At 39.0% G+C, this 13443-nt stretch overlaps 2 protein-coding genes across 2 annotated transcripts; both read left to right on the forward strand.

The window, feature by feature from the left end:
- The first annotated feature begins 3453 nt into the window (after positions 1–3453).
- Positions 3454–7400, forward strand: LOC146462941 (melatonin receptor type 1C-like). Its single transcript, XM_085085163.1, has one exon. It carries the CDS (start codon positions 4422–4424, stop codon positions 5493–5495), a length of 1074 nt encoding a protein of 357 aa, XP_084941289.1. The 5' UTR covers positions 3454–4421; the 3' UTR covers positions 5496–7400.
- A 955-nt stretch (positions 7401–8355) lies between these two features.
- Positions 8356–13099, forward strand: LOC146462942 (uncharacterized). The gene is made up of 4 exons (XM_085085168.1): positions 8356–8628; positions 9741–9812; positions 10552–10818; positions 11484–13099. The coding sequence occupies exons 1-4, from the start codon at positions 8461–8463 to the stop codon at positions 11547–11549; spliced, it is 573 nt and encodes a 190-aa protein (XP_084941294.1). The 5' UTR covers positions 8356–8460; the 3' UTR covers positions 11550–13099.
- Positions 13100–13443: the final 344 nt, after the last annotated feature.

Genomic DNA, 13443 nt, shown 5'->3' on the forward strand with positions numbered 1-13443 from the left:
GTTTTCAGTCTCGAGTCGTGGTCTAAGACTGTCAAACAAAGCACGATTCCTTCGCCATGAACTCACCAATTTCCACCGTTTTAAATTTCGGGTACTTCTTAGAAGTTATTCTTTCGATTCACCGCTTCAAAATGGTGAAATTTCCCTTTGAAAACGGCACACTTGAGTCCAGAACATGTTAACAATATGGCGCCAAATTTAATCCGTTTTTAGTAAAAAGATCAAATGATGCGTCGACGTCACACAGGTAGGGGTAAGTGGGTCCCCTCCCTCGCGACGTAAGCGACAAGAATGGATTTTGATTGGCCTGATTTTGTTGAAGACAATCAGATTAATACATCCCGAGTAGGAGAGGGGAGAGTTTAATGAATAAATTAATGTACCGATTTGTGACTACGAGGAAGAAAAAAAAAAAAAAAACAAGATGGCTGCTATACTGGCATTACGCGTGATGCTGGGGCTGATTCATTTATTCCAACTGTATGCTTCGCCGATTGATAAAACTATCCTTGCTAATGGAATAGTTTGAGTCACGACGATCGCGTTACGTTGTTTTCCGTGTGTTACGCGACTCAGACTATCAGCGGAAATTTGTCAAATTCCATGACGATAACGTAAGCTTCTCAATGACCTCTTTTCTGTCTCGCGTCGTGGCCTAAGACTGTCAAACAAAGCACGATTCCTTCACTAAGAACTCACCAATTTCCACCGTTTTACGTGTCGGGTGCTTCTTAGAAGTTATTCTTTCGATTTACCGCTTCAAAATTGTGAAATTTCCCTTTGAAAACGGCACACTTGAGTCCAGAACATGTTAAAACAATATGGCGCGACTTAATCCGTCTTTAATAAATATATCAAATGATGCATTGACGTCACACAGGTAGGGGTGAGTGGGTCCCCTCCCTCGCGATATAAGCGACAAGAATGGATTTTGATTGGCCTGCTGTTGTTGAAGACAATCAGAACAATACATCCCGAGTAGGAGAGGGGAGAGTTTAATGAATAAATTAATGTACCGATTTGTGACTACGAGGAAGACAAGATGCCTGCTATACTGGTATTACGCGTGATGCTGGGGCTGATTCATTTATTCCAACTGTATGCTTCGCCGATTGATAAAACTATCCTTGCTAATGGAATAGTTTGAGTCACGACGATCGCGTTACGTTGTTTTCCGTGTGTTACGCGACTCAGACTATCAGCGGAAATTTGTCAAATTCCATTACGATAACGTAAACTTCTCAATGACCTCTTTTCTGTCTCGCGTCGTGGCCTAAGACTGTCAAACAAAGCACGATTCCTTCACTAAGAACTCACCAATTTCCACCGTTTTACGTGTCGGGTGCTTCTTAGAAGTTATTCTTTCGATTTACCGCTTCAAAATGGTGAAATTTCCCTTTGAAAACGGCACACTTGAGTCCAGAACATGTTAAAACAATATGGCGCGACTTAATCCGTCTTTAATAAATATATCAAATGATGCATTGACGTCACACAGGTAGGGGTGAGTGGGTCCCCTCCCTCGCGATATAAGCGACAAGAATGGATTTTGATTGGCCTGCTGTTGTTGAAGACAATCAGAACAATACATCCCGAGTAGGAGAGGGGAGAGTTTAATGAATAAATTAATGTACCGATTTGTGACTACGAGGAAGAAAAACAAGATGCCTGCTACACTGGCATTACGCGTGATGCTGGGGCTCATTCATTTATTCCAACTGTATGCTTCGCCGATTGATAAATCTATCCTTGCTGATGGAATAGTTTGAGTCACGACGATCGCGTTACGTTGTTTTCCTTGTGTTACGCGACTCAGACTTTCACCGGAAATGTGTGGAATTCCATTACGATAACGTAAGCTTCTCAATGACCTCTTTTTTGTCTCGCGTCGTTGTCAAGGACTGTCAAACAAAGCACGATTCCTTCGCCATGAACTCACCAATTTCTACCGTTTTAAATGTCGAGTGCTTCTTAGAAGTTATTCTTTTGATTTGCCGCTTCAAAATGGTGAAATTTCCGTTTGAAAACGGCACACTTGAGTCCAGAACATGTTATAAACAATATGGTGCCAAATTTAATCCGTTTTTAATAAATAGATCAAATGATGCGTTGACGTCACACAGGTAGGGGTGAGTGGGTCCCCTCCCTCGCGATGTAAGCGACAAGAATGGATTTTGATTGGCCTGCTTCTGTTGAAGACAATCAGAACAATACACCCCGAGTAGGAGAGGGGTGAGTTTAATGAATAAATTAATGTACCGATTTGAAGCTACGACGAAGAAAAAGAAATCGTCCCGTTTTTAGACACGGTATGCCCCCTCAGGGCATCCCGCGTAAAAAGAAATCGACCCGTTTTTAGACACGGTATGCCCCTTCAGGGCATCCCGCGTAAAAAAAAAGAAATCGTCCCGTTTTTAAACACGGTATGCCCCCTCAGGGCATCCCGCGTAATAAATTAATGTACCGATTTGTGACTACGAGGAAGAAAAAAAAGAAATCGACCCGTTTTTAGACACGGTATGCCCCTTCAGGGCATCCCGCGTAATAAAGAAAAAGCCTGACACATTTTGTTAGCCTATTATCTCCTGATTGATATTGTGCAGTCTGTTTGGTTGTGCGCCTTTACGTGAGAGTGGGTAATTCAGTTAAGTACACGTGGCTAGTATTGAGTTTGCAGGCCTCTGAGCGCTTATGTAACTAACAAAATAAAAAAAACATTGATATTTTTGCAAACTTCAATTTATTAGCTTTAAAGTGATATATAGTTTTCCCTGGTTTTATCGAAAGCAGCGCCCGTACGCAAGCCGATTTCCCTGAAGGCACTCGCGAAACATGACCGTAACCTTAAGAAATACGGTGACAAGTATATTCGGGTCACAAGATGTATCTTTATACGATTGTTGTGAACCCTGAGATTCGCTTCCAACACAATTATTGTATGGATTACGATTGAATCACGTTTTCACAGACACAGTAGAATTCTCCTTGTTTTCTTTATTCCCTTACTCACGATCTCACAAACCTTTACACGCACAAAACTCGCCTATTTTCTGAAGAACAAAAGGTTCGATGTAGTCCGCATCTTTATCATACTATTGTCGTTGATTGGTTAAATTCCTAACTCTTTTCTTGAAAGAACGATCTCTCGATTACTGTTAAACGATCAGTTTCTGCTCCGCGGCTATCACTGACGAAAAAATCATTGATCACGCTCACCGATGCAAACAAGAACATATATTGAAAATATATTTATAGCAAAAAAAAGTTGCGTGAATAATTTCAACACGACGACAAGTTATATATTTTGTTGTTGGCACAGCAATTATTAGTGGTAGCCATACAGATTCATATATTGGCACAAGAGTCAGTTATATATGGTAAAAAAAGTTTCATATTTGGTAACAACTCTTTTACGGTGACTATTTTATTCTTTTATTGTCACGCCGGTTTTTTGTGATTATTACAGTTGGAAGCTTGATACTGAAATGGTTACAAGCGTAGTGTAGGTATGGTAACAAGTTTTATACATAGACCACCCACATAGACAGTCTTCTATTCGGTGTGACAAGGTATATATATTTTGGCACTGGAGCTCTATTATGAAAATTTTAGATATGATAAGCCCAATACATATATTGAGGGGACAGGTTGTACATAATGAGTATATCAACTTGGTAATATGCTCAGTAATATGACTTTCTTGGAAACTAAGAATTGGAAACGTGATAAACACTTATAGTTGAAGTATTAATTGCAAACGATACAAAGACCATTCAATTCGAAATTGTTCAAATGTGTTAAAATATTGCCTTCACAAGTCTGAAAGAAATATCAACACCAATATATTCAACCTGAGCATCAAGCCTGACCCAAGGAGAGAGGGGGAGGAAGGCCTGAAGCAGCGACGATCATCAGATCCTCTCGAACGTTCCGGCTTCTTGGGGTTAGGCTGATTGGATGTAACACAAAGGCTTTTCATGACACTGAGTGACCGTTGGAACTACGAAATGAATTTGAAGTCATTTAGCTCATGCATGTTTATGCTATAATTTCGGACTATGTATTGGCTTACATGGAAAGTAACCTACTTCTATTGTCTGATTATTTGAAGTGTTTTTCGTCTAGCGGATGTTCATTTAATTTAGCGTTGAGACCAGCAAATCTTAGTGAAATCTAGCAGTCCTCACCGCAATAGATATTTGTACCCTTTGAGCGGCTCATATTGACCTTTGAAACAACTGGAAATGATTTTGATTGACTACATGTATCGGGATCAAAGCCAAAATCTTTCAGTTCCTCGTTCCCCTCTCCCACCCCCTGAAAATCCTGGTACTCTGTTTAGAATAGTCTGAAATGTCAGCCGTCTCCTCCCTCTAACCCACAGGGGGTATCCTTTACTGGTCTTTACTGAGAAGTGCACCATGGCGGATGATTTGAGCTCTCGTAGTGTCTTTTTAACCACTGTAGAGATCACCTCGCTTGTGATCTTAAATGTTTTATCTTTAACCGGAAATACCTTGGTTTGTATTTCGGTTTACAAGAACAAGCGACTCCGAACGACAACAAATTTATACATCATCGCTTTGGCAGTCAGCGATTTGCTATCCGCTGTTCTGGTGATGCCGATTGGTACGGGTGTGTTGATATCCAGCAAATGGGTTTTTGGCGGAACAGTTTGTCAACTTCACGCTTTCTTCAGCATGTTTGTTGTCTACGTTTCTCCGATGACTATGGGTTTAACAGCTGTTAATCGTTATGTCAGAATTTGCAAGTCCGACGAGCAATACAGGAAATTGTTTTCAATGCGGAAGTCTCGCGCTCTACTCGCTGTTGTGTGGACGTTCGTTGCTTGTTACATAGCCGTTCCACGGTTACTTGGTCTTCAAGCATGGGAGTTCGTTCCAGGTTATGCCCAATGCTCCATTGCCCACCTCAGTGAGAGCGGCAAAACTATTCATTACGTTATTGTCCTCACCCTGGTTTTTCTAACACCACTGATTATGACTACTGTCAGCTACATAAAAGTCGCGAAGGTGATTCGACAACACAATGCATCTGCGTCTGCAACTCTCCAAAGTCAACCTACCGCCTTGGAAGGAATGCAAAGATGTGAAAGAAAAGGAGGCATCAGTAGTCACGAAATCAAAGTCAGTAAGTCCCTTTTTGCAGTCGTGTTCGCATTCATGATTTGCTGGATTCCGTTTTGGATTATCGTTATTTTCCGCCGGTTTCATCTCGTGGCAAGGATGCCGCGAAATGTTGAACTGTTCTGCATGTTTCTCTTTTATTTGTCCAATACTATTAATCCCTTTATATATGCTGGGATGAACCCTGCATTTAGACGAGAATTTCGGAAGATTCTGTCCTGTGAACGCTGGCGCAAAGTTGTTGAATCTAGTGAGGGAAGAGCAAAGACCGATGAAGTGGAGACGCAAAGCACAGATCTATTGAGACGTTTGGGGCGACAGCGAAACCATGCTACCACCATCACATGATCTGGGGTCAGCACTTCTCTTGATATGAGCGGCATTTTCCCAACAAAATTGGACCGCCCTCATTAGATGCTATCTGTTGAATGACTGTACCTGATTTATCCATCACAAACAAACATGCGCTAGTTTAAAGTAGACCCAGCTGTAGACTAACGCTGGCGTTCTTAAACCTCTCGCCATTTTGAACTATAAGATTAGTTTTCTTTGTATAATTTTTTCAGTAATTACTGCGCCTCTCAGCACTGGCATGCGGACTCTGAAGTTCAGTAACCAACATTTCGTTTTCCACTGCCGTTAATCACTGCAGCTGAAGAGAAAACTAAGGGTGTGTTCCAGTTGGGATGATCCAGATCATGATCAATGATCCAAGATCACTCGGATCATGGTGCATCAAAGAAACCGAGGAATCCTTGCCCAGAGTGGATTCCTTGGTTCCTTTGATGAACCATGATCCCAGTGATCTTAGATCATTGATCCTGATCTGGATCATCCCAAAGTTAGGCTCAGGGGGATTCAAAAAGGCACATTTAAAAGCTGTGATTGGTGGATTTTGATCCATGCATTTTGTCGGTTTCTGATTGACGCCAGTAAAACACCCAAATCGTTGGGTTTTGAAATTCAGAGTTTGCATGTTATTGAAAGGCGCAGTAATAATAAACACCTGTATTTGAAATTAGCTATAGCTATGTTAATGTTGTATTTACCAGCCAATTTATATATTTTCATTCAGATTTGTATAACAGCATTGAACTGAAGGTCGATACGGTGCATCCGAACTAAAAATAATTGGCCTAGATTTTCCTAGTAAATACCCAATTAATAATAGTTGTCATAATAAGAATGTATAAGTTCTGTTTTCAAATAGGCCGCGTACTTTGCTGAATTTTCCACCTTCTCGAAATGATCAGTTTTCGCTCTGCAATCGATGATTAACTAATCACGCATGTAGATTATTTAGTCGTCTTCATTTCGAGCACACCCAGCGGTTTATTTTGGTGGATATTGGCTGTTCCGATGGTCTGCGTCATAAATTCGGATTTAGTCCTCAAGAAGATCTGCTGGTTTCTTTGGCAAAATGTCAGATCAAAAATGATTTCGTAACACGGGAAACTAATTCCTTTCGAGAATTGGAAAAGGTCATCTAGCATTTCCGAGTAAAACCAATAACAGTTACTAAATTCGGGGAACAAAATTCCGTTTCCTGAAACTTTCTACAGGCGGCTTCATTAAACGCACCAAAGTCCTTTGAGTAGGACATTTGCTCTGATTCGGCCAAGCAACGGCCAAATGACGTGAAAATGCCAACGCCTAAAAAAATCGTTTGCAGAAGAATAATTAAAGGCGGCTTCAAAGGTTATTGAGAGTATTGTCACTTTAATCTAAAATGGATGTACGGGGCTCCTTTTCGTATTTTACTAGCAGGTTGTGGACAGTTTCCCTAATACAGTCAACTCTCGCCTTGCGGACACCTCGCTATTACGGAAACCCTGATGATACGAAGGGCAGCTAAATGCCCGGGAAAAAACAGATTACAGACGTTTTACTGAAATAAATTCCCGCTATTACGGACCCTAACATTAAGGACACTATAGTTAACTCGCGGTCCCGAGGGTGTCCGCAATAAAGGGAGATGACTGTGATGCCCGCAATACCGACAAAAGAGAAGACGTTTATGGCAACTGGCAACGGCAGAAATGCTTGTGAACCGATCTTAACATTATTGTAAATATGGGTACGTTTTAACTTATATAGGATGTTGTTGTTAATAATCATTTTAATTGTTTATTGTATTTCTTAATTTTCCCCTTTTTTAATCCGTACTTTTTTGTTCTACGTTCACACTGGAAAAAGCTGGAGTTGGTTCTTAGAAACACCGTGATAAATAAAAGTGTACTGTGTTGTACCTCATGTGGCAATTTTCATCTTAGTTTCCTTTAAATCTTTATATCCTATTGCCCCTAAGATTCAGCAATTCTCTTTTTCATAATCTTTTCTTAAGCCATCAGGATCATGACATCCTGGTTCTATCGTCAAAAGTCATTGAAGTTTATGTGGCCGTGCGCTGCAAAACCTATTACATGTAAAGCACTTTTAGATTGCTAAGGCGCTCGAAGGTAAGACCGCGCTTACCACATGCATCATACCATACCATAAGTTTTATTTATACATGACGAGTTTCAAAGCAATACCTTGTGAGGTAGTGTTTGCTTGTTTTGATATTTTCAATAATTTCTGCCATTGGTTGAAAACAACTTTCGGTACATTCTCAACTAATCTCCCTAAAGCACTATAATTTGTGTATAAAGTAGACGTGTCTGTCTAATTTAAGTATGGGAGTGTGTGAAAAACGTGCCAAGAGCTTTGGTTGGAGTACACTTTATCCGCTGGATAGCAAATTATCCACTGGATAAAGTTATCCGCTCTTTGAACAACTGGGGCCAGGATTCCATTAGTGGTTGGCTCGGAATTCAGCCATCAGACCCCAGTTGTTCAAAGGCCGGATAACTTTATCCGCTGGATAAGGCACTATTCAGGGTCTAAAGTATACTTCACGTTAAACGTTGTCCAAGGTTTTCGTACACTCCCAAACTTAACTGTGGTCAGAGTGTGCATATTCGCTTGTACAAGAAGAAATACTGAAATCTTTGCACAGATTGAAACTGTCAGATAGTGACTTATCCACAGGATAAAGTTATCCGGGCGTTGAACAACTGGAGCCAGTTCCTCAACGATCTCCCGCTTGGTAGCTCGACTGTGAAGGAATTCTGACATAACCACGCAATCACTGCAAAATTCAATTCATCTTATTACTATGATAGATGCTGACTTCACCTTGTGTACGTCATGAAAACAGCCTTAGGGTATTATACATTAGCTTAATGACTTAAATGCGCGCATTCCTCCAGCGCTATAGACGATTTTGCCAAACAAGTTTCGTTTGTAAAGAGATGTAAGTTTTTGTAGGAGAATGGGCGTTCGAGACGAGAGTATCGTTTATTTTGATGGCGTCCTGAAGATCTTGGGAGTCTGTCATGGCGTCTTGGGTGGTTTGCTCATCGTTCTTGGAGTTGTGGTTAGACTTGCTGTTGATCATTGGACCAGTGTAATGCTGTTGGGTGTATGGATTGGTGCTGTAGTAAGTGATCTAAAGTTTATGCCTAATGAATAACCTCCAGAGAATAACCAAGAACAAATCCTATAAGAGTCTGACTGAATTTCAGACTTAGCGAGCACTGAAAAACAAATTTCACAGTTTGGAAGTACTGCTCAGTAGCTTTCATTTGAATAGTCACACTTGAGGATTTCATCGACAGACTCAAAAATTAGAACCACCTTGTATAACAACGGGTTTTTCCACAGAGTTTATCAAGCGTTAATGTTAGAAGTACATGATAAGGCTACAGGAATTCATAGTACTGCAAAGAGAAAAATTGTTCATCAGAAGATTTGATCTTAAATAAATTCGCTAGAACTTAATCAATATACAGTCTAGATTTCTCTCTTTAAATGGAAAGGATCTATTTGACCAATTATTTGTTCAAATATTTTTTATCATATTAGCTACTTCTGCTATGTAATGAATTATTAAGATGTTCACTGCACACGAGGCCAATGCAAACTTGTCATGTGTTTGCCTCCAATTAATCAAAATTTCGATAAGCGGGAATCAAAGAATTTATTTTTAAACCAAAGGCGTGACTAAGTTTGGCGATTTAGTATTTGCTTGTTTTGAGAAAGCTAAAGGAATCATTTTTCTTATCGTCTAACCTGGCTATCACCAAGAAATGAAATTAAAATTATAAAATAAAATCCGAACCTACGTCGCATTAATTTTTGACTGCTTTCTTTGAGTCAGTTAGATAGACTGATGAAATGGTCTAGTTCTTTTGTGAATAATATATTAAGTAAAGTGCGCAAATAACAGCTATAGAATTTAATTATGAGGGTTTTGCAATGTTCGTTCTTTTAAGCTAGCCCATCGTCTGAAACATCGTACGTTTCAGCAATGCAATTTCAAAAAAAAGTGATCATGATAAAACACATTTCGACCATTTTAACTTCGACATTTCACTGAACCAAATCAGTGTTTTGATATAACCCTATCCAGTTGAATGAACAATCACAAAGCAAATTGTAATATGTAGGTATGTCATGGGCTGACGTCTCCATATTGAATGACTCGGTATGAAAGAGAGGTCGCCTAGGATGTGAATGTGATAAATAAACGTGAATTTATTGAATTTGTAGATCGCAGCCACTGCTGCTATTGCAGTTATCGACTCAAACATGGAGAAAGCGGACAATACTAAAAAGTATTATGTAAGTTGACTATTATTTGTTTTGTTACAATTAATATAATAAAAAAAAGTTGTTAAAAAAAAAAGTAAATTAAATAAGTTTGTTGATGATGTCGTTGTGGCTGGGAGTGCCTGAGAAACAAAAACAACAACAGCAACTACAGAAAACAATTGCATTCTCGTCTTTCATAATCACCATTACATTTAAACTTCAATGAATCAATGAATCAATGAATCAATCAATCAATCAATCAATCAATCAATCTGAGCCATGGTCAGTCAGTCAGTCAGTCAGTCAGTCGCTAGAGAGTCAGTCAGTCAGTCAGTCAGTCAGTCAGTCAGTCAATCAGTCAGTCAGACGGTCAATCAGTAAGTCAGTCAGTCAGTCAGTCAGTCAATCAGTCAGTCACTCAGCCAATCAGTCAATCCGTCAATCAGTCAGTAAGTCAGCCAGTCAGCCAATCAGTCAGTCAGACGGTCAATCGACCAAACACTCTTGCAATCAGCCAGTCAGTCAGTCAATCAATCAGTCATTCAGTCAGTTAATCAGTCAATCAGTCAGTCAGTCAGTCAGTCAGTCAGTCAATCAATCAATCAATCAATCAATCAATCAATCAATCAATCAATCAATCAATCAATCAATCATTCAACCAAACAACCAATCAATCAATCAATCAATCAATCAATCAATCAATCAATCATTCAATCAAATAAAATCAGAAAAGGCTCCTTGCTGATCATTTACGTATTTGCACGTCTAGTTGACAGATTTCCTGCTGTTCTCAGTGTTGTCTCTCCTCATGTCTATCCTGCTACTGGTGTGTTACAGTATGGCAGTGCACACTGCATTCACCGGAGATGAGCTTGGTTCATTCAGTTGGTATTCTTATGAGAAATACAAAGATCAAATAATGTCAAGAGCTAAGGCCTTTAGTGTCATCATACTCATTGTGGGATGCTTGGAATTGTTACTGTGTTGTGGATCGATTGGTTATGTTGCACATGCGTACAAGCGAGATCAAAAGAGGGTAAGAACTGCTCATATACCTAATGTAAAAATGGCCGGCATTTTAATGTTCTTTCGCTGGCATTCAAATCAGCCTCACTAGCCTCGTTCAAGGTAAAATATTCTTTTGATTTTTCGAGATCAAGAATGAGGTTAGTATAGGGCTAATTGGAAAGCAAACAAAAGAATATTAAAATGTCAGCCGCTTTTGCATAGGCCTTCTTTTACTTTTTATTTCCATGGGTAGCGAATCTCTCTCAGAGATACCCAGGGGATACCACTTTGCAGTTGTTCAACATAATAAACAACCTTGCATTGCATAGAATAACAAATAAATAGTGGTTTCATGTGTCCTTGTACATGACGTATTCGTATACGAAGAGAAATATTCACTTCGACTGACGTATAAGGATGCCGGCATATGTAACAACTGTGCAGCGAACAGTATACGTTTCATTCCGTACTACTTATATATACCGAATCCTGGTACAAGTGATCATACTTTTCTATTCATCCTTTTGATCCAGTACCAGATGCCTACATGAGCACTTGCATCTTGCCTTTTACTGTATGTTGTCCTAACATGATACATTAGAGCCAGTAATGCATGTGTCGTTAGCTTTTGAGTCACCGAAGACGTTTGCAAAAGTAGCTAACAGTAGTTTTGCGTTGCTTTGTTTTTCACAGAAACAGCGCGGTCCACAAGCTGCAGACAGTACCTATTCTTATGTGAATGACAGTTACAACCTCTGACGGCCTCGTGCACATCAATGCAGACCTGTGGAGCAATTCAACCAACTTTTTCTTTCTTTATAGCCTATGCCAGTTAGTATAATTTGTGCTTAATCTCCGTCGAGACATATTTCTACTGGGATTAACGATTTCCTTCCAGCCGTCCGTTAAAGACAGAAAACGATTCGAAGACGAAAATTCGTATAAATGATACTAAAGAGATATTATTTTGTTCAATTGGAAAATAATCGTTTACGCTTGGACGGGGAAGATGAAGATTTTTTTTATACGTTTTGGTCTTGCGTTCACCGAGGGCAAACGTAAAAAAAATAAGAAAAGTCCCTTAAAGATAAGGTTTTAGCTGCAAGAGATCAAAATTTGGTGACTGTGAGAGTTTACTTAATCATTTTACTATTTACTAAAAAGGTTTAGGTTTTTAAAGTAAATTATGTCACATATATTCAAACAGTAGACACAGACAGTGCCGATCAATCTCCACATGCTTTACTTCAGTAAAAATACTTGAAACATTTTTAGTAAATCATGAAATGATGTAGTAAACTCACAGACTCACAAAAGAAGTTGTCAGCCTTGATCTCTCAAAGCGGAAGCCTTATCTTTAACGAAGTTTTTATTTTCTTTTTATTTATTTTTTTATTAACGTTTGACTGCCGTTAGCTAAGGTCTTGCGTCCTTATCGAGCTGAGAGCTACATGTCGCACCTTCCCAATTCATCGGGTGACGTCACGTTCGACCTGCGCGCCAAGGAATACTGAGAACAAGGCTGGGGATGTCGAAAGAGGTGACGTAATATCAGCTAATATCAGAAGAAGTCTACTAGAAAAAAGCCATTTTCAAAAAAGTTTAGAGGCGTTTTGAGTGGATAGGGGAAAAAGGAAAACTTGGGAAACGCCTTTTTTGAATTAAATCTCCGTTTTTAGATGATTTTAAATGCTATTTTTAAGTTAATGGTAAAGAAATGTCTAAGTCAAAATTAAGCGGCAAAACACCTTTCAAATAATCTTTATTGATTAGTAATTAAACTGCAATTAAAGTTATCGTCAAACCAAGATCATCTTATATCGGACTGTGAACAACTAGGTAACTCTTGAGTCGGTGCAAGGACCACTTGTACAAACAGCAGCAAAGTGTAGCCGGGTCTTTGTGTAGATCAGGATCAGGAATGTTGAATAAAACGTAAATCAAATGCAAGGCTGATCGGACAGCTTAGATAATTTTAATTTTATTTTATTTTATTTGTGAACAACTAGGCCCAGTTCATGAATCGCCGCTCGTTAATTCCGTGCTATGTAAAAAAAAAAAAAAAAAAGAAGGACAAAATTAGTATGCGACTTTAAGAATGTAACTTTGTGATAAGAATAGTATAGCCAATTTCGATATATTAAAATTGAGCCTAAAACAAAAAGAGTTTATATTGGTTTATTCCCCAGAGCCTCGCAGTGATGCTTATTGTTTCAGGCTCAATTTTAATATATCGAAATTGGGCTATTGCTAAACTGTTTAGTTCAGAAGAATTAAGAATAAAGTTCATGTAAAACAAAATGCTGTGATATGTGTTGCACTTTTTTTTTTTGGCGTCTCCTTATTACGAGCAATGCCCCACAAGGCCGGAAGGGAAGTTAGAAGTCTATAAATTATGTTTCTATCATCCAACTTTTGAAATTGAGTTTGTCTTGGTAATGTATCGCAGTTCTTTTTATTTTGTGGTTGTTGTTGTTTTTTCTTTGAAAAGTGTATAATTCCTTTTGCGACAATTCTTGTTCTGCTTGCAGGTGGGAACTCTGTAATTCAGAACGTAAAATAGACGAAATAAAAATTTAATTAAGTGCTCCTATTTTCATCGCTACCCATAATTTGACCTATTCCACATTGTAGCCGCATTCTGTAGTCCGTT

The sequence above is a fragment of the Pavona decussata genome, unplaced genomic scaffold, assembly GCF_977016875.1.
Source record: "Pavona decussata unplaced genomic scaffold, jaPavDecu1.1 SCAFFOLD_184, whole genome shotgun sequence".
Lineage (NCBI taxonomy): Eukaryota > Metazoa > Cnidaria > Anthozoa > Scleractinia > Agariciidae > Pavona > Pavona decussata.

Bases quoted from the DNA above. Each gene is read 5' to 3' on its own strand.
- LOC146462941 (XM_085085163.1), top strand. From the start codon at position 4,422: ATGGCGGATGATTTGAGCTCTCGTAGTGTCTTTTTAACCACTGTAGAG.
- LOC146462942 (XM_085085168.1), top strand. From the start codon at position 8,461: ATGGGCGTTCGAGACGAGAGTATCGTTTATTTTGATGGCGTCCTGAAG. The intron at 9,813-10,551 runs GTAAGTTGACTA...TTGCACGTCTAG, and splicing joins ACAATACTAAAAAGTATTAT to TTGACAGATTTCCTGCTGTT. The intron at 10,819-11,483 runs GTAAGAACTGCT...TGTTTTTCACAG, and splicing joins ACAAGCGAGATCAAAAGAGG to AAACAGCGCGGTCCACAAGC.